This window comes from Anser brachyrhynchus, assembly GCF_964034855.1.
Source record: "Anser brachyrhynchus genome assembly, chromosome: 1".
Lineage (NCBI taxonomy): Eukaryota > Metazoa > Chordata > Aves > Anseriformes > Anatidae > Anser > Anser brachyrhynchus.
The window spans coordinates 88957007-88977550 of record NC_137694.1 but is presented as its reverse complement, the minus strand read 5'-3'; the positions used below and the strand labels follow the sequence as shown (position 1 = coordinate 88977550).

Sequence of the window (20544 nt, the reverse complement as noted above, 5' to 3'; positions counted from 1 at the left end):
TTTGCGCGAAGTTTTACTGTGTATAATAACTAATTAATGGTCTGGGCTTTCGCTGCGTTGTTTTTTCCTGGACCTGAGTCTCCTTCTTGTGTCCCTCTGCTGAGGCCTTTGACTGAGGGCGTGAAAACTTCTCGAAATATTTTTAGTTGCCTTTATTAAATATGTCTATTAATGGGTTAATTTTACGTTGGCTGCAAGATGTCAGAGAAATTGTTAGGTAGGTTTTGCTAAACTTGTGTTCTTGTGTACTGATCACCTGAAGAACAAAAAATAGAACTACCAGCAAAAGGTGAAATTTGGAAACCTGAGCAGCCTCTAAGTATGTGGCTAATATACCTGGAAAGTTGTATTGGGCACATGATAGTTCCTAGAAGGACTTCTCAAAGATAGATAACAGAGGGGACCGTGTCCTAGCAGCACTCCGGAGGGAAATGTTGCCTTAAGATAACAGAAATAATAGAGCATCCAAATATCACATTTACCTATCACATCTAAAATAGCAGCTCAGATTCCTGCCTTTTTAGAAAATTCTTCTGCAGTCCTGTTTCTTCTTGTGGTAGAAATAACTCCTGCTTCCATGGCGCTAATTGGGTCCCTTGGAATAAATGTTATGTGTTTCCATGGGGTTCCACATTCACTAATACATCCAAACTCCTATGTGCTGAATAGAGAGAATGGCAAAACATAATACATGGAAAAAGGGGATGGAAGGGAATAAAAGACAAACACTTTTCATCGTATTCTGTCCTTGCGTCTTTACCTCCTGGACCACTTTGGTCTCCAGATGACCAGGACATTGTTGCCATTCAGTCATGAAAAATACAGACCGATCAGCATGTGGATTTGTTACAAGGAGATAAATTTTGCCAGGGCTGAAACTAAAGCTATGTACATATGTATATGAATTACATAGGAAAATTTAAATTTCTCTCTCAAGCATTTTCTTTCATTGGACTGTCACTTTAGAAGAAAAAGAAGATATTCTCTGCTTTCTAATTCTGTCCTCTTATTAGTTCATCGTGACGTCACTCAGCATCCAGGACACTTGCAAAATGTATTAAATTGAGATCATTTTAGTGTAAACACTAATAGTTAGGATATTCAAAGGTGTAACTTTTTCTAGCCTTCTGAAAAACAGGTCACTGGCATGAAATTCTGCTTACTTCTTCCACAAAAATTATAAAGCTTTGAAGTGTGAAGTAGTTTTCCAGACTTAAATTTTGCAGCTTAATCACCTACATTAACACTTCCAGGATGTTTTCTTAATCCAGATGGGTGTACCAACAGATGCTAAAAATAGGGAGGCCACATCCTGCGCTTCAGCTGGTCAAAGGAGCTGTTATTTCTGTTTTCCAAAAATCCACAAAGTATTATCAGCATAACTGCTTGAATACCACTAGGGTGAACACTCAAACAAATATGTATTTACATAAGTTTTAGTAAATGCTGTGGGAATTAAAACTCCCACATTTGACTGGCTGCAAAAACGGCCACAAATAACAGGAGTGGGAAATACTTGTGAATACTTTTGTAAAGACTCTCATGCTGGTTTGTCTAGACAAAATGACTAAAAGTATTTACTACCATACCCTTCCGGAAGGTGACACAAACTTCAAAAGAGGGTCATCTGAATTTTAGTCAGCTAATGCTCAGAAAGCCCTCTAAAAATAATGTATTTAAATACTGTTTTTTATTATTTTACAAGAAAGGATCTGTGAAGCATAATTGATCCTGGTATCATCCCTATCACTGCATTGAGAAGATAAAAGTCATAAGCTTTGCTGAAAAAAGTTTGCAGTAAGTTTCATCATCGTAAGATGTAATCCTCGTCATTATCATAATAAAACTCGCTATATAGTAAATTTCTCATCACTTTCCATGATGAGAATACTTTGCCAATGGTTACATTCACACTTGCAAAATAAATAACAGTTTTCTCCATCAAAGAAAACTAAACTGCTTTCAGGTACCTGTATAGGATGTGCTGGGAAAGTAAATGCAGGCATGAATCTCTTTTCCTATACGCTTCCATGTGTGGGTCAGTTTGCTGGCCAGTCTACACGGGACTTGGGCAGGCTAGACTGTAGAGCCCTTGCTGCTGCAGATCCTCTAAGATATTTAGAAGAGGGAATTGTTTTGGGTCAAGAAGCACTTGGGTACTTTTTCTGTCAGAGGCTGAAGATTTACTTTTGGATAAATACTTCTTCCCATAAGGCAGATAAAAATTTTATGTGAAAACAATGGTGTTACATTAGTTCATGCTATAAGTTTAGGGCACACACATCTGGAGCAATTAGATGGGATCTTCTCAGGCAATCTGGAACATCTGTGCAGGATGCATTCATAATAGCAGTGCAGTAACAAGGATGACATGGTAATTTCTTTTACATATTTATATTACACATCTGCTCAGCTTGAGGTCTGGTGTGCCGTTGCTGTTGCCAAAACCGTGCATGTCCTTTGGCTTTACGTTCCCAGCATTGTCATTCCTGGTACAGTTCTCCTTTCCATGTCAGGATTTCCTGGAAGAGTATCAAAGCTGTCTTAGCTCTGATCATTTGTTTGGCAGTGACTTGACTGCCAAAGTACCCACTCACTCCATCAGATTTCAATCAGCCGGCATGCAATGTGTCGCCAGCTTTTCCAGCTCTGTAACTGAGAGCTTGACAAATGCAGCTTTTTGAAACAGTATGAGACATCACCATGCTATAATCAAACAATATTGGAGTAGGAAAATCATATAAATCCAAGAGTGGTTCAGACTTCCAAATTTATTCCCATTTCCTGATCTTAACCAAGCAGTGACCAAGCATTTACCTTTTCACGTTTTCTGTTAACACAAATTATCATTTTGAACTGAATTTGTAAATGTGAACTCACTTCATTAATTGACAGACAAAACCAGGAAATTTAAGTGGAAAATGTTTCTTATTTGGGAAAGTCACAGAAGTAATCTTGATTCTTTCCTGGACCTGTGAACACTTTTTGTGTGTGTCCCTGAACATCTTTAATTCAACCTAAGGAGGTTGAATTAACCCTTCAACCTAAGGGTTCCATGCAGGACTCATCTGGGACCAGCAGGTTTCCTGTATATGGCTCTGTTTTGGCACAGCTGCTTCTTTTTATTTCCTGTGTGTCTCAGGTGTTGGTGTGGTAACTTGAGCTGTGATAGGGACAAATGCTGCAAGCAAGCATGTACAGCATCCCCTCACTGTAACTTCCAATCTCTGAAGCCAAGGGTGGGACAAAACCCCAAGTTCATGTATACGGTATAAAATGGAAGAACCAGATTCTGCTGAAGACACAGTTTGTTTGCTTTCTTGAAAAAGTATTCTAAAATCTCTTCCTCAAAGGCTAGGTTTCTGAATACAGAAAGCAGGTGATTACAGCAGGCCTACATGAGGCACAGGTGTGTGGGTGTCACATGAAGGGCACACCTTGTGCAGGTGATACTTCACCAGGGAGGTGGCTGTAAGACACTGAGTGCATTGCATCTGGGATGCTATTGCTTTGCTACCTCAGGGACTAGTGATCAAGATCTCTCCAGAATAGAGGTCCCTCCCAGTGATCCCGTGGAAAGACAAGTACAGCTGACAGGGTGAAGGGTTTTCTTGAGGCTTCGATGATGCACCATGTACAAAGCTCCATTAACTTTGCTTCCTGCTTTCTGTACTATCTGAGGACAAAGGCTCCTGAGGTGTATATAGGTTGCCTAGCAAAACAGAAATGCAGCAGGTGAAACAGGAATAGGAGCTATTTGAAGGCGATTGGTGCTGACTGAAAACTAACCTGGACAATAAGTGGAGAACAAACAGAAAGGCTGATTAAAGAGGAATAATTATAGTGCAGATAGACACTGAATAATACATTGACCAGGAGCTGCTATCTGTTTAGGTGTGTGATAAAGGGCTCCCTTAGTGAGCAAACTGCTTCTGTGCTACTGCAGCAGTAGCATGTGCATTCGGTTGTCCCAATGAAGCACCACACAGTCCAACTGAAAAAACAGGCTCATGAGAATTTTTCATGAGCAGGTTTGCTGCTAAACAAACCTGCCTTGGTTTGACACAGAAGCCAGTTTCAGAAACTTTCAACCATTTTCTGTACTGCTGTTGCATTATTTTTAGAGCACAATGCTACTCTCATACACAAAATAACATCTAGCTTATAATGATTTCTGTTCATATGTACAAACCCCAGTAAAAAAAGTTGAACACGATATACACACTGGGAAATATAATCCTGGAATATGTGTCAATGACATGATTGTTCTGCAGAATAATCCTGCCCACATTTCCTTTCAGAGATCTCTTTCTCTTGATGCGAGCTGGGCCCACGTTGGAGACGCTGGTTGCTCGTGCCCGAGTTGCATTCTCTTCACAGCGGTCAGAAAAAGCAGTCAGGTCCATGTCCACATCCGGGTCGTGGTAGCAGCCATCAAAAGCCATTGCTTGCACTGCATCAATACTGTACATTCCTGATGCCTGGCAACAAAGAATAGTTATTCTGCATCTAGCAGGAGCCATTTTAGTAATTAATAATTAAATAAAACACAAAATTAAAAAAGCTTTCTCTTCAGCGCTGTTCCCCATATTGAGAGCATAAGGAGAATGTGGTTACCTCCCAGTGTATCTACCCCAAATACTGCTACCTGTGGGGCCTGGCCCCCTGTGGAGGACATGAGCAAGTAAAGGGATATATGTGACAAAACACACTTGTCTGACTGATTATTGCCAGCTGACTTACATGTGCCCTTGCTTCTGAAACAGAAAAATCAAACTCTGCATTTCCTGTAGGTCTGTGTTGCTGGAGCTATTGGACTTCAAACATTTCCATGGTTTTTGATAGGATTATCAAATCATGTGAGCAACATATGCATCCTTTGTGTATTCTTCCCTTTGTGATATTCCAGCAAATGATTTCACATATGGGGATATTCTTGAAGCAAAGTTTTTAAGTGAGTGCTTCATAGAAAGCAAATGTTTACAGAAATATAAACATTTCTACTTCAGGCACACTTTTCAAAAAAATGAAAAAATGACCTTGTCATTCATCTGGTCTTGGCACAAAAAAAAAAAAAAATCATTAAACCCATCTGCCTATCTGAAAATGGGGGAGCAGGAGAAGGATAGGCTGTTTCACAGGGAACAGGAGGAAATATCACAGTGACTACATTTTAGTGTATATTTCGGAGAAAGGAAAAAGATGAAAACACTCCCTTGATCAATAGGCATTTGAGAAACAAAATAAAGATTACTTTCCTCTGGGCAGGGGTGGGGGGAATAATAAAAATCAGGAGATGTGCTCCTTAACCTCTGCTACAAGAAAAGGAAGGGAGAGAAAGCTCAGACCTTCTCAAGATCTGAGAGACTAATACATTTCCCCCCTTCGGCCAAGAAAAAATGAGATACAAAATGGAGTCACAGAGATGGTTACAGTACTATTATCACGGTTTTGTATCAGGATTATTTTGTGGCTTCTATGATACTCCTGAAGGCAGCAAAACACAGATCATTGTACCTTGCCCCTTTTTTTGAGTTGTTTTCTCTCTTCAATTGTGGTGAGATAGTTCACTGCAGCATATTCGATGACAGACAGGAAGACAAAAAGGAAGCTGATCCATAAATACACATCCACAGCCTTTATGTAAGACACTTGAGGCATTGAGGCACTTACTCCTGTGATGATGGTTGACATTGTCAGCACTGTAGTTATGCCTGCCAAAGAAGAAGGGGAGGTTATCATAATACAGGCCAGCTGGTTCTGATTAGCTCATCACCAGTTGCTTGGACAGCACAGCTCTGTGAGGGCAGATGATTGAGACTGCTTTTAACTTCACTGAACAGGCTCTGAAAAGTGGAGTGAACCATGAAGGACCTATCACATACAATACTGAAAACTGTCTCCACTCATTGTGCGTAGTTAGAGCTGCAGCACACCATGTTTGAGCAGTGGGGACAAAACGCTGCTGATTCAGCAGTGCAAGGAATACTTTCTCTGACAGCTTTTCTATGACCGCTAATTGGCAGTGAACATACATTATTTGTAAAACTCCTGATGCATAACTTTCTTTAGAAACCCACGCATAAATTAAAGAACATGATCAGCAAAAACATCTTGACAACATTACAAATGACCTACTGAGAATTAAAACTTGATTTTTCAATATGAAGTTAAATTTCTTACAAATAAAATAGATTGGTAGATGCATTAATAAAACTAGGTATCATAAGTTGGTTTTAGACTAATATATTTATATCTCATGTATTAATAGTTTTAGACTCTGCCAACAGAAAGGCAGATTATTATAGCTATAGGTAAACATTAAGGGCTGCCTCAGTAGATGCAAGTTTGTTTCTTAAAGATTCTCAAAGTTTTCACTTGTCTAAGAAATACAGCAACATACAGTCAGCTTCTGGGACCAGTATCAGCGAGAAGAAAGAGCAGGAGCTTCATCACTAACTCTTAAACTGACAGTTTTAGGACTCAGATATATTAGGGATACATTAGATATCTTAATATATTTCCATCAGATTTTCACAGAGATGCTAATCTTTGAAAAAAAAAAAAAAAAGACTGTACCTAGTCCAAGTCCATTAGTGTTAAATTACCAACAAAAGGTAGCCTTGAAGTGGTATCAACTGATTCATCACTGAGAAAACAATAATGTTATAGAAAAAAACAAAAACTGTTATTAATCTTTTTATCCCAAAATGTGGTGTTCAGAATTAAAACCAAAAGAGCAGAAAGACACCCAGCTTGCTCTTTGCCTTCCACATAGCCTGCCTGCCTTGCACAGTTAAGGCACTGAAGCAAACATTTTCAAAGTACCTGACAAAGAAAGGCTTTGCTACCTAGGACAAGTCAAAAAAGTGGCTCCAGGTTTGTAGGAAGATATCAACTGTTTCTAGAGAGAAAGCTGAGCTACAAAGATTTTAGATAGATTTTGCTGTGCCTATGAAGTATCTCTCATGAGCCATGGATCTGGGAAGGGATTTGACTACCTGTTACTTCCCTGGGAAGAGGCGAGGAAAAAAAAAAAAAGAAGAAGAAGAAGAAGAAAGAAAAAGGAATGAACTAAAATTCGACCTAGGGAAATCTGCAGAAAGAATTTTCTCTTTCCTTCTGCGGCATGTGAGCTGCTAGTACAGCAAAATCAGCCTGAAGAAACATCCCATTTCCAAACACAGAGGTTGACTAAAGGAGTTTGTGTTACTGACAACCGTGGCAATAATAAAGTTGTTCAGGCAATGACCTGATATATTTGCTCATGTCTTGCGTAAATTAGGAGCTAAGGTAACTTCCAAAGCTCTCTCCTATCCATTCTATGTATCCCAAAAGAATACAGTGAAGGTTTACCTAGTGATACCCTGGCAGGAACGGCTCTTCTGTCAATCCAGAATGAAACCCAAGACAACATCACCATCAGCATGGCTGGGAAATAGGATTGAAGCACAAAAAAGAAAATATGTCTCCGGAGTGCAAAATTTATGAAAAGTCGATTGTACCAGCCTATTGAGAAAAAGGAGAGGAAGAAGATGGGGGAGAAAAGAAGAGAACTATGTTATTTGTAACCTCTGTTCACCAGTCCTCTCCTCCAGTGTTTCCACATCAGTAATGGTAAATACCTAAGAGATACTGCTAACACCCTGCTTTCATATAGTGCTTTACAGACTGCCCATCCATACCTCATTAATACACAGCTGCCTCGGCAGTGAGGCATCACGAGTATTGCATAATTTTAAGGTTAGGAAACTGAAAAAAAAGTAAATAGATTTCAAGTGAAACTGCTGGGGGGATACAGATAAGATATAATAGTCCAGTTCAGCTAGCTCAGTGAAGCCGATACCCTACCTCCCCTCAAAAGCAGCCTGCCGTCTCTCATGCTGCAAACGCCCAGGCACCAAGCCGCACTTTTCCTATGGTCAGACAATTTTGCCCGCCCAGCATTGACTTTAGAGGTAAGGGTGCCATCTAGTGACTTTTGGGGCAGGCTCTGGATGTGCAGCAAAGCACGTGTGCTACACTTTGTGCAAGGAAGACAGTTTACACTGAGGTGAAAAGAAGGCAAAGTAGCTGTCTGTGCAGAATCTGCCTTTTCTATACAACTGCAGCCAGAAATAAGCCTGTGTCTGAACAGTCATGCCATCACAAAGAGACACTTTATAAAAAGGACTATCTCAGCAGTGACCCCGTTTAATATTACACATGCTCTAAGTGATTTCAGCCATGCTGAAGGGTTTTGTCTTTAGAAATGATTGTTGACAGTGACATTGTTGCTCCTTTGGAGGCCAGGGAACTCCAAAAGCCTAAACGCCGTACATGCGTAGTTCACTGAGATTCACAGGAAAAGCTATGCACAACCTAAAATGCAGAAGTCTGCTCTGTGAGCAGCATTTTTTGTCCATTTTTTTCATCTGAGACTCTTCAGGTGGAGATGGCTGCCCCTAGAGTTATGCTGATAGTTCCCTACTGTTCCTTTGGTGGGGAGGAGATGTCACATGTAACCACTTTCTTCCAACAAGAAGCAAAACAAAAAGAAAAGGAGAAAGTGTAAGCTCCTGTCTGACACAGGGCCTCAAAGCCAAAGAAAAGTGTATGCCTACAAACATCAGTGATCTAGTTAACAGATAAGGCACATGCATTTATTCCGAGGTACCTCCCAGTGGTCACCGGTGACTTAAAAAAGCCTACTCTGCCATCTTTACCCTGCTGCATTAGCTTGTTTTCAAAACATCTGCACGTTACTGTTAAGCAGTTACTTTTTGCAAAATCAAAGGTGCTGTGAAGGTGCTGTAAAGGTACAGAACTTGTATGAGGTTGCAGTGTTGTGCACAAGGCTGTATTTGCTTGCATTAGTGTTTTTTGATGAGAATAGCACGGGTAAAGAAGCCACCTGGGTTCCCAGAATGCAGTTTCAACACAGTGATAGCAATTTGGTGGAAACCATCCCAGTCTCCTTCTTGCAACAAGGACAAGTTTGACGTAGCTCTCTGCAAGGCAGTGTTACGATAGCAAGGTATCACCCTTTCTCTTCTCACATGACAGTGGCTCTTGAAAGCTGGAGCTCTGTTCTTAGCTCAGACACAGGCAAGAGATAAGGCTGAAGAAACTGATCAAGCTGTGAATTCCTCACTGCTTAGGCTGCAGTATCATTTAAACTGGAATTTCTGCATTAAATATCAGCCATTAAAATGAGAGCCCTGCAAACTTCAATCCCTCTTACTCTTTTTAAAGAAAATGAAGATATTCTGTATCTAAAATAAAGTAAATAAATCTATTTGCAGCTTTCCTATATATCTTCAAGTTTTTTTTGTTGTTGTTTTGTTTTGTTTTGTTTTCCAAGTTGTTATGCATTTCATCCCACTGTATGGAATCTTGTCCATTTCTATTTCATTAATCTGCCTGCATATAAAAGGGGAATATTCCCATTGAAATGAACTGTCTCAAACTAGAAAGTACAGTAGCAAGCATTCTATTTGAACTGGTTAAGAAAAGTATGTTTAGACTACTTACATAGAGACATAATGCAAAATTTATAATTGCATGCACAAATAAAGAGAAAATAAAAACCACTTTGCATGAAATCAAACCCATAATAAACTCCTAGGGCCTTGTGCAGTTTGCCAAAAGGTGTAGTTCAAGATGTATAGTGAGGAATAAAAACCTGTCTGGCACAGATATCTGCATGTAAACAATGTAGAACAGACATACAGGGATTATTATTTATTTTTTTTCTGCAACTTTATGTATAAACATGGAACATTAAGCAAACCATGAATTAGACCTTAATAGCTTATAAACACTCTCATGAAGAATCTTTAAAGTCAGTATATTTTTAATGACACTTTCCAGCTCCCAAAAACGAGATTTTAGACAACAAAATATGTTGAGTGTTCCTTCTGTTTGCTTTCTAGTACTTGACCCTTTAGGGTTTGTATTTTCAATATTTTTTCTATATAACCAGGACCCAAATATTCCTGTAAACCTGATACTCCAGAGACTTTCAGAAGAGGCCCACAATTTTGCAAGAGCTCACAACAACATATATTTAGTTGTTCTGCATTTCTTTAAGGTTCCTTTTGTCGGGTTACAAGTATTATCATGGCCTCTTCTAATACGGAGCAAGTGTTACACTGGTAATGTAAAGAGAACTTAAGGCTGAGGTTAACAGATCAGTGTGACTGACAGACCTCTCAGAGGTCTGTTATTGCTAATTAATTAGCAATTAATTTGAAGGTGAAAGACAGTCTGCCTGGCTATGTCCCATGCTTCTCTTCTAATGACAGGGGCTTACTATACCAGTACTGCTGTAAAATGCAAGTCCACTGGAAGCACTGAATTCTTCAATGAAAAACTGGGAGAGGGAGATGTGTTCATCTGTGCTCAGGGACTGATTTCCATGTTTCCAGTATAACATCAGATCATCTTCATTATATGCATCTGTGAGAAAGTAAAAACTAAATCACCTTCTCTGCTGGAATAAAGCTTCTGTTTTCTTTTCTTAGCAATAGAATAACAGTCCAACAATTTGGAAAACCCCAAGGAAACCTATTTTTTTTAATATCAATTTGCCAGTTAGTTGACATAGAAAAATTGCAAAAAAACACATTGCACCTTTTTTCAGGTGGAGTCTTGTGCCATGTCAGCCATGTACCTGACAGAGGGGGAGCACAGGCATGCTCAGGGTCCCAAGGCAAACAGGGGTACAGCTCGGGAGCTGCTGTGCTGAGCAGATTGCCCGAGCAGTGGCAGTCTGTTCCCTTTTGTGGAGTCTGAACAACCAGCCAGCATCCCAGTTTTGCTCTTAATCCAAACAAAATAAATTCTGAGGTGTCAAAGTTCTCTGCAAGAGACAATTACCTTTACTACAGACCACAGAGTCAGGGCTCAGAAAACAGACATTTCACTGTAACACAAGCATTCCTTTTCATTTTTCTATGAGGTCAAATCTTGACATTTTATTTTAATTTTAACTTGCATTTTTCCTCAGACAAAGCATGATTTTTGACAAGGAAAAAATTTTGGATTGAGACCTTGGAACATCAACCCAGTTAAAACAAAGTGGGGCACATGGTTGTTTTTCTGTCTTCCCTAAGTGTACTGAGTTACAGAAATATCCCAAACTGGATACAAAGCAGTTTAATATGTACAGGTCAAAGAGTTCATGGCCCACACCAAAACAGGTGAAAAAGGTGTTATGAAGAAGATGAAGTGCTGGTAATAATGCACATGTGAGGAGCAGTCATGAATTAAACTTACAGCTTTCCAGTTCTAACGAACAGTTCTGAGTGTCCAGAGGAAACCTACTGAAATCCATGAAACACATAGCAGAAACTGTTATTCTGCAGGAAGGAACAGAAAACCAGAAAGCAAATGAAAAATTTCACACTTTCTCTGGGCTGTGCAAACATCTGATTGAAATCCCCGACCAACCTGCTGGTTAGAATCCAAATGAATTACTTTTTCTGCTGTTATGGACACTTCTAAAATTGCCTCAAGGTAGTGATAGAAAACTAAGCCAGTGAGAGAACACATTTTTAAACATAAATAGTCTTTCTTATTAAGTACATTACACTCAATTTATAAACTTTTTACTGGCCTGATCCTTGATTAGCCTTTCACACATTTTGCTTTGAATGGTTACACTTGCCAAGATTAAAAAGCAAAGTTCACATTTCTTGACTGAGTTTCTGATAGACTGAAGTAGGTAATATTAAAGAGTAGAGTAAATATTATTCCAAGTGCTGTATTCCCTGTTAGCATGGCTATAATATTTAATTGCATAAAAAGATAAGCTGCAATTTCTGAAAGCCTATTCTGCTCTTCAACAACATACAAATGCCTAATACCCTAAAAAGCTTAAGGAAACCTAGACAATGAATTTCACTTGCTTTTTCACTAATATTTAGAAGACAAATGACCCCTAGCATTTTAACCGAATAACACAATAAACAAACAAACAGGAAGGCTAGAAGCAGCAATTGAAATGTAGTAAAAACTTCCAAATTTTCCTTTCTTGTCAAAGCTTGTATATCATTTGATGTCTTTGGGATTTCATTTTTCCCCAAATTGAATCCTACAGGAACTTTACTGATACTGGATTCAATGGATATATATGTGATCTTTGGAAACTTGTGATCAGCAATCACATTGTAGCTAAGCTTTTACAAATGTAAGATTTTACAGGGTTGAAATGAGATGGTAAGAGTGATACATCTTTAAAAAGATGCATAAGACCTCCAGCTATGGATGTTATTTCTATCTTTTAACTGTTGACTACAGGATCAGGGGAACACCAAGAAAATGTGGAGAAAAAAATAGACTATTTTAGCACCAAATCTGGATTTTTATTCCATTTTGCTTCAGTAAAGTCCTGGATGCTGGGTACTGAAGAAAAACTGTGGAATATTCAGATTTCTTGCACATAAGGATTTGGAATATAATCTACCCATCGCATGTAAATCTGGCAATACAAAAAGAGGGTTTAATGAGCATCCGGTTCTTTAGGAACATATAGATTAACAGCACTCAGGCTAGAAACACGCTGTATGACCTTAATCATTTCAAAACCTTGGTTCACCAGCCCTTAGGTCACCCCCTTCCCTTCTTCTTAGTTTTTTAAGACATGACAGAGAAAGGAAGGAAGAGGACAGGACCTGCTCTTCATGCTTATGCACAGGATAAAATCCAGAGGTTTAGCAGGAACTTTGGGGTTTTGCTCTTCACTGGCATAGGAAGGTGAGACTGCATGAAGGCTCACCTGTCAGAGAAAGGAGTCACCCACAACCCACCAACAGATAATGCAGGGCTAGGGGAAGGTAACTCTGGGAGCAGGGAGAAGAGGACAAGATGTAAAAGTAGGGCACTAGCTTGCAAATGGGATGTAGGACGCAAGGCAGGGTCTCCCATCTCAGGAGTAATACCTCTCATATTGAGAGCTACTGCTGTAAGCCTTGGTGTATTTCCTCTGATCCCTCTCTCTTGTGAAGCACAGAAGTGAATATAACAATAAAATGCATAGTTTACCTCATGGTGTTTTGCTGGTCAGTGTGATTCTTGAACATAAAAGCCTAACGCTATTCTAAGGTGGTGTACAGCAATTGCTGTGAGGCTTTCTGCATGCCGTATGAGAAGGCAGATGAATTCATTTACTTGTTAGAACAATTATTACATGACCAAAAACTCAAGTGCTTGCATAAATCTTCCAGCTCTCCAGATCAGATGAAATATCACATCTGTGCACAGGGCTAATTAGTAAGAAACTGGAGAATGCACAGGCTCCAGGGCCTCTGCCCAAGGGGGAAAATTCTTCCATTAAAACTGTTTCTGCCGCATCATCCAAATCTGCTTGATAAAGAAAAGCAATACTGTATAGGTAGAAGGGAGGCATGTTTAATGACATTGCTATTCCAGTTCTGGAACTGCTGTTTTGCTTTCCAGTTCTTTGTAGTCACACAGTGTGCCTGTTAAACACTGCTGGCATCAGCACTGATTATCTGCAGCTCTCTGTGCCTACCTGCAGCTCTGATTTATATCAGCGCTATGTTTACAGGTATCCCAGGGTGAAAATAGCTGAGACAATTTTAAAAGACTCAGGGGAAAAAAATGTTCTGTACTAATAATTTAGGGCTTTACTGCACTCAACAGTAAAACTACTGCAATATTGCTAAAACCACTGGCAATGGACTAACACTTGAAAAACTTCAGTGGTATTCACAACAGATGGAAAAAGTGCCATCATCCTGTGATGGGGAACAGTATGTGAATGACAGATGTTATTTTTATGTTATCGATCCTAAATTTATTTTCCCACTGGTACACTGCAAATTTCCAGTTGTCAGTTGTTCCCAGTACTTGACACCAGAGGATTAATGCCAGTTCAGCATCAGAATCCTAACTTCAAGTATTTCCAGTAGTTTCTCATTATACAGACTATTGCTCCACAACTGCATCATGTATTTCCTTATAAAAACGGTATTGTTCTTACCGTAGACTGAAGAGTACGTTGCCATCAGGGTACACTCGGAGCATGACATTTTCCACAGTTGTATCATGGATGAAAGATCTTTTGGAGTGTACAAAAAACACATCGGGTACCCAGATCTTTTTTATCAGTCTTCCATCAAAAGTCATGCTTTTGTTTTTGGTACTACGAAATGAAAGTCTCTCATCCTTCCAGTAATGTCTGAGATACAAAGTCATTGTGAAGTCCTTTGTTTAATTAAAAATAAAAGAAGACAATCCATGTTTTATTCATGCACAATAGAAAACAGTACAAAGTAATCAACTCATGTAAAGGATCAGTTTCTGCTATAAACATCATGTGGAGGATCCTCAATCAAAGTGGCAATCAAATGCCACTCAGTGAGATGAAATATACATCGGAGCTACCTCTGAGATACCTGCTGCTTGCCTGGTCCCTGGTGTCTGAGTCTGGGGTTTGTTCATATGTGATTTATACTCGGATAAAACTCTTACAGAGCTCAGGGGTCTGCTGGATTGGATCATCAACAAAGTGAAAAAGAAACTCTACAACCAACCTAAGGTGAAGGGAGAGGGTTTTCCTGTGGAAATTTTCACAAGTTATTCCCACAACAGACTACAGATCCTTTACAATTCCTTTACAGTTCCTTTAGGTCAGTTTGTAAAATCCATTCATCTGTACATTTTGTACAAAGATCAGTCAGGATTTTTAGATTAGTAAATTTTATGAATGAAATGAATCTTATAGAAACATTATGGTGAATTTCATGAGAGTAAACAATTAAATTCTACAAGAATTACAATCTTTTTAATATGAAATATTGTCATAAATATCTTACATAGAATAAGATGGCTATATAACGTGGCATATAACAAATACAGTTGTGGAAAGAGATGGAGAGGAAGCTGGAAATCCATTCTGAGCTTCTGCACAGAATATCTGCTCTGGGCTCACCTAACTAGCTTTTGCATTACTCATCTTGTTAGAACAAATACTTCTGAAAATAATCTCCTTTAACGTGATTTTATGCCTGCGTGAAACCCACTGATTTGGGTAGGTTTGCACAGCAATGCAGGGGTTCGTACTGACAGAACCCACAGCAAGGTCAACACTCATGGTGAGCTACACTTGGTGTGAATGGATACCACAAATGAGATCTCTTTGCCAAGTTAATGTGCCCTGCTATTCTAGGACTGAGCAACTTGGCACCAATGTCTGAGTGGCACTATTAGTGACAATTTTGTCTAAGGAATGAGCAGCCTGCATTCCACTGCTACATGTCCTTGATTGTAGTGAGGGTGTCTCCTTCCTAAGACCATTCCTGGAGCTGATTTTTGTATTTCCATTTGTTATGACCACAGCTCCATCATGTCAGAAATGATGAGGAATATTCAGACCTGCATAAAGAAAGGAAACAAAAGACATTAAACCTCATATTCAAAAGTGCAGAGCACTAAGAGCTTACATGGAAGCCCATGGGACTCACTGAATGGTTGACATTTTCAAATCGGAGTGCTCTCCACTCTGTTCTGTTCCTCTGGCTCAGGGAGAAATTCAGCGTGTGCTCGTACATAACACTAATTTAAATGAGGATGACTTGCATGCTTTACGGCAAGGCTGTGCTAAGTGTTTGCTTTCTTTAACTGTATTGTTCTATATCATCCATCTGGATGTTTCTAGGACCTTGCGTTTTGGCTGAAATTCTTTATTTCAGTTTTACTAACCAACTTACCATGTCAACTTCAGATATGCTGTCAATGCTTTCTACCTGCACATCAATGCCCACAGGTATTGGAGACCCTTCAAAGCAACAGAATGAAAGAGCGATGAACATAAATTTGTATTTTTAAAAGGAAGACTGTATATTAACAAATGCAGAGTACACTCCATACCATCATTTGCTATGGTCTGTCCACCATAGTACACTGAATGAGAAAGTCCATGGCAATACAGTAAAACCCAGTGCTAAAGAGTTGTAGAAATAAATACAAAATCTTAAGTGATCTCTGAAGCCAGACTAGTTGTTGGTGGCATTGCAGTTTAGATAGCAGTGGCAGCTTCCTTGCAGTACCAAAGCCAATTAACTGCTTGGTGTACTATTTAGAACTGTCGTAGGGAGAAGCTGTCGTAGGGAGAAACTTATCACTCTCAACTCTTATTAAAAAAATATTATGCCTCCTGATTATCTTTAGTTGCTTAACTATTTAAATTTTAGCATACAAATTTGTGAAAATGGATTTCTTTCTGACTACCTTATAAGGGAAAAGCTGTACACACACTAAGTCACTAAGTATGTGCCATGATGGAGTGTTGTGTGTGCAATGTATAATAATTTATAAATATAATAAATAGGAATTTATTTTCAAGTACAATACACACCAAATGGCACTTGGTGGATTTTTTTTAAATACTATCCCACTATTTCATGCCACTGAAAAAGGCTGTAAATTTATGACATAATGTGATCTGAATGAACATATCATAAAACCATATTTGCATTTTTGTTATAAAGTGATTAGAATCAATTAGAATTACAGCAAAATATAAAATTATTTATAGTTTCTTCAGTACACAATATCTAGAATTAAAAACCTAGGTCTATACTGCTTATGTACCTGTGTAATTTTCAGCAAGCAGGTCATTCCACTTAAGTAATTGACTAAGCATTTCCTTACAGAAGAAGGAGAGGACAGAGATTTGTGCATACACACACACTGAAGAATATTCTCCATTTGGAATTAAAATCATAACTATTGTACTTGGAATTCCAATTACATTTGTAAAAAATAAGCATTTAAAATACTTTAAGAGTAAATTTTTAAAATAATGCAGTACAAAACGTGGGTACAAAGAATTCTGAACAGCAGGAGATAGCATTCTTTAACTCGTCTTTCTCTCTTTCTTGTGCTTTCCTTACATTAGAGTAAAATAGTCCAGAAATATCAGTCTCCTGATAACCAGCTACACAATACTGTGTCTCTTTTTGGAATTATCCTTTAAATAGCAGCCCTCGAGGATTACACAGCTGCCTCCAGTTCTTACCACTGGAGATCTTGAACTATTTTAAAGGTATTTTAAAATCTGGCTCTGTAATCTCTAGATTTGACTTGTATTTTTAATGGAGGTTTTGACCCTGCATAGAACAGATGAGGATGTGCACAGAAAAACAAGGTAAACCACGACCAGAGTTAGCAGGGGATACAAAAGCGTGTCTGCACTCACAAGAGCTGTGCTGCATGGCTCAGAAATCACCTCTGCCACTGAGAGAAATGTGTGGCTCAGTCCATCAGCCAGAGAATCAAAGCTCAAAAACAAATTCAGTCAATTAGTGTGTTAGTAAAACTCTGAACAGTACTTGGGAAAATACTGCTTCTTTTGGAGACTAAAGGCAGCAGGAGACATCTACCTGAGAGGCCGATGCACAAGAGTATCAACGTATATATCCAACCAGGCTCCTTCACACAAACTGATAAAAATATTTTACGCCTCTCCTAAACCAGGTTTGACCACTTCTCATCTTTATTTTGCCCATGCAGTCCCAAGCACACTACATAAATAGTTTACTTATGCTAAATACTGATTTGCACTGAATATAGCTACAAAAATGCCAGCTTGTAGTCGGAGTGGTCATCCTTTCAGTATTCCACTGAGATCTAAACTATGGTGGAAGCTAAAGACAGGTTTAGTCTAAGTGGAAGTCATAGCAGGATTTATACATGATGTGAACATCATTCACAAGTGGTATTTGCACATCATTTGAATGCAAACACTGCGGAAAGATGAGGTGTTGTTTGTCAAGCTCCTCATTTGCATGGTGAAATAGGATAAGCCCACATTGCAGAGCTGATACCTGAGTTAGCTGTGGGCCAGCTGGGGTATGTCAGGGAGCAGGCTGGCTGTAGAAGCACAGTGCTCCAGCCTAGGAGCATAGTCGCTACAAAGCTGACTAGTATGCCAACAGCATGAAATATGGCCTCATTGTTCTTGGGTCCCTTTAAACTCCGTTCATTGTAACAGGTACTTCCTGGAGTTCTAATCTGGATGTAGCTTGAGCGTTAGAAATGCCAGTTGTTTACCAGGGAAGCTTGGAGGGAGGGACTGACGGGCAGAGGAACTGCATATTATCTAAGCCTACTCACCAATAAGCTTCAACTTCTTGATATTGTAGGTGTCTCCAAACTCTTATCCTAGCACTGTGGCAGCTGCAAGTGGCAGGACATACTGGAAGTGCTCATATCTGAGCATACACTTGATCTTAACAGGTATTACTAAAATTTGGGGTTGATATGCATGACTGGAATGTTTTTATCAGTGGGTTTAGTCCTATTTGAGTAGAATTACCTTGGTGAAGGGGGAGGAGAGGGGAGCTGCTCTCCACAGTAAAAAAAAAAAAAAATAATAAAGGCTTTTACCAGTTTCTGAGTCAAGTACAAGTCTAAAGCAAATAAAGTTAACTGTCTTCCTTCAGCATTCTTCAAGCAGGCAGAGAAGGACCCAGAAATCATACCACAGAACAGGATGACTGGCTTTCTAAGTGAACACATACCATGCATAGCAGGGAAAAGTATTTTTTCTGAATGACAGCTCTTCAAAGTGTGGTAGTCCTAACGCTTTCTTGGGCTTTGCAAAAACTGTAGACAATTTCCTGGCCCAAACAATCGCTACTCAAATGTGGACACCATTTCAGTCAATAATTCACCTTATCTGGGCAGATATAAAGAAACTGGTCTTAGAACTAGAAACTAGTAGCAGCTTAAGTACAGATGATTATGTTGGTTACACTTGCACAAGCTGAAGTGCCTGTTACACATAAATACATGGAGAGGTACTTCATTCTTTGAAAGGACAGCTTGCACTAAGTTGAGAACTGTTATAAAACCAAATCAGTGAGGACAGTGAAAAACATAAAAGAGATCAAAAGCTATGGCCAGCAGAATTACAGTGGGTGTTTCTAAAGTTAATTAAATAAATAGGTAACAATTGCAATGAAATTTGTTCCTGATGAGGTAGAAATGCTAGAACTGTAAAACATAATCCTTAGAAAGAGATTCCTGTTCTCTGTATGGGAAATAGCCCAAGAGTGTACTCATACTGATTAAGGAGAAAACACTGTTGAGCTTAGCATTCATTACAGACAATTATTAAACCATGTCCCCCAAACCCAGCTCTGACCTTATATCCTTATATTGACAGATCATAGCAGCTACAAGTATTTTCATCCCATTCTGCCCCTACTTCAGATGATAAAGACACTAAACATTATGTATATAATATATATATATGCTGTCCTGTTCTCTTCAGAGTACTGTTCGCTTTTCCAACCTGAAGCATTTTTATATTTCTGCCACTAACACTGCCGCCCCTGTAGAAATCATATTGGCCCTACTCTCATCCAGGTCTTCTTAGCTTTGTAGTTTTCTTGGAACATTTCTTTCTGGGATTATAAAAAAAAAAAAAAAATCCACTAGAAACAGTAATAATAAGCTATTGTGAACAGGTTGCTGAAAACTGAAAATTGTCTATCCCTTGGGTTTATTATACCAAGATTGTTTTTTTAAAAAACAGCATTTCAATAAGCATCCTAAAACGGCCAGAAAATGAGTCATTTTTCTACTCCTATGTGTGCACCACAGCTTTCCCTTTAATGTACTGAGATTTTCAATCTCTGGCTGACCATCAGGCAATGACATCAAATTCACTTTGAAAAAAAGTAACCAGAGAAAAGCTGTGTTTTTTATTTCCCAGCTTGACAAAACTGGGGATGGCAGAGAGGATTTTGTTATTAAATTGAGCAGCTTCAGTTGCTGCTGGAGCACTGCTACAAATCATTATTTTAGAGGGATTAGTGATTTTCACAATGGAGGTTCCACAGATTTTCAAGATAATTACTCCTCAGGAGAAAAAATAGAATTGTTTTCAGAGGGATTTATCTTCACACAAGCCATTGCTGTTCTCTTTTATTTTAAAGGTTTAAACACAGCAAAAGAATTCCTTGATGAGCATGGAATTTTTTAATAAATAGCAGGAAAGACAGAGCCTACAATATCATTTTTTAAAGAGCTATTACATAAAAAAGGATATTTTTTAGCATTCTAGGATCAATTTCTGCAGTAATAACTGGCTTAATGAATTATATAATTGTTTGTTTGTTTTTTGTAGTAGTAGTAGTCAAACCTTTAAACACACAGCAGATTGCACCTGCAATTTCCTAAGATAGACATTGAATTTAGAAAGATCAGTCGCTGATTTTTCACAGTTAGCTTTGTAACAGGGTATGCTGAGAAAAAATCTAGGTCTACAGAAGGCTCCCAGTAAAACACAGAGAGACTGGGGGAGGATTAAGATCCATACAAATGCTTTTTTCTAAAAAAGGCTTGTAGGCTTGTAGAGGAAGAGAACCGAAGAGACAGAAGTGCAAACAAACCGCAGGTAAATTAAGCTGCGTGGATACATTTACTTTCCCCTGGCAACGAAGTAAAACAGGAGCACTATTGGCAATTACTCGTTACTCTTTTGTTTCTTTCTTATTCACATGGGAAATGAAGGGGGACTGGTATCAG

General features: G+C 38.8%; 1 protein-coding gene across 4 annotated transcripts in view; it reads right to left on the bottom strand.

The window, feature by feature from the left end:
* Positions 1–3226: 3226 nt before the first annotated feature.
* GABRR3 (gamma-aminobutyric acid type A receptor subunit rho3) overlaps positions 3227–20544 on the bottom strand; it is a 36204-nt gene continuing 18886 nt past the window's right edge. For all 4 annotated transcript variants that reach the window (XM_080597330.1, XM_080597331.1, XM_080597333.1 and 1 more), the window contains 7 exons: positions 15717–15784; positions 13988–14211; positions 11260–11342; positions 10300–10440; positions 7357–7509; positions 5518–5714; positions 3227–4481 (listed from right to left, as the gene is read on the bottom strand). In XM_080597330.1, coding sequence (XP_080453456.1) covers positions 4179–4481; positions 5518–5714; positions 7357–7509; positions 10300–10440; positions 11260–11342; positions 13988–14211; positions 15717–15784 — 1169 coding nt within the window. In that variant the 3' untranslated portion in view covers positions 3227–4178. The remainder of the gene's footprint in view (positions 4482–5517; positions 5715–7356; positions 7510–10299; positions 10441–11259; positions 11343–13987; positions 14212–15716; positions 15785–20544) is intronic.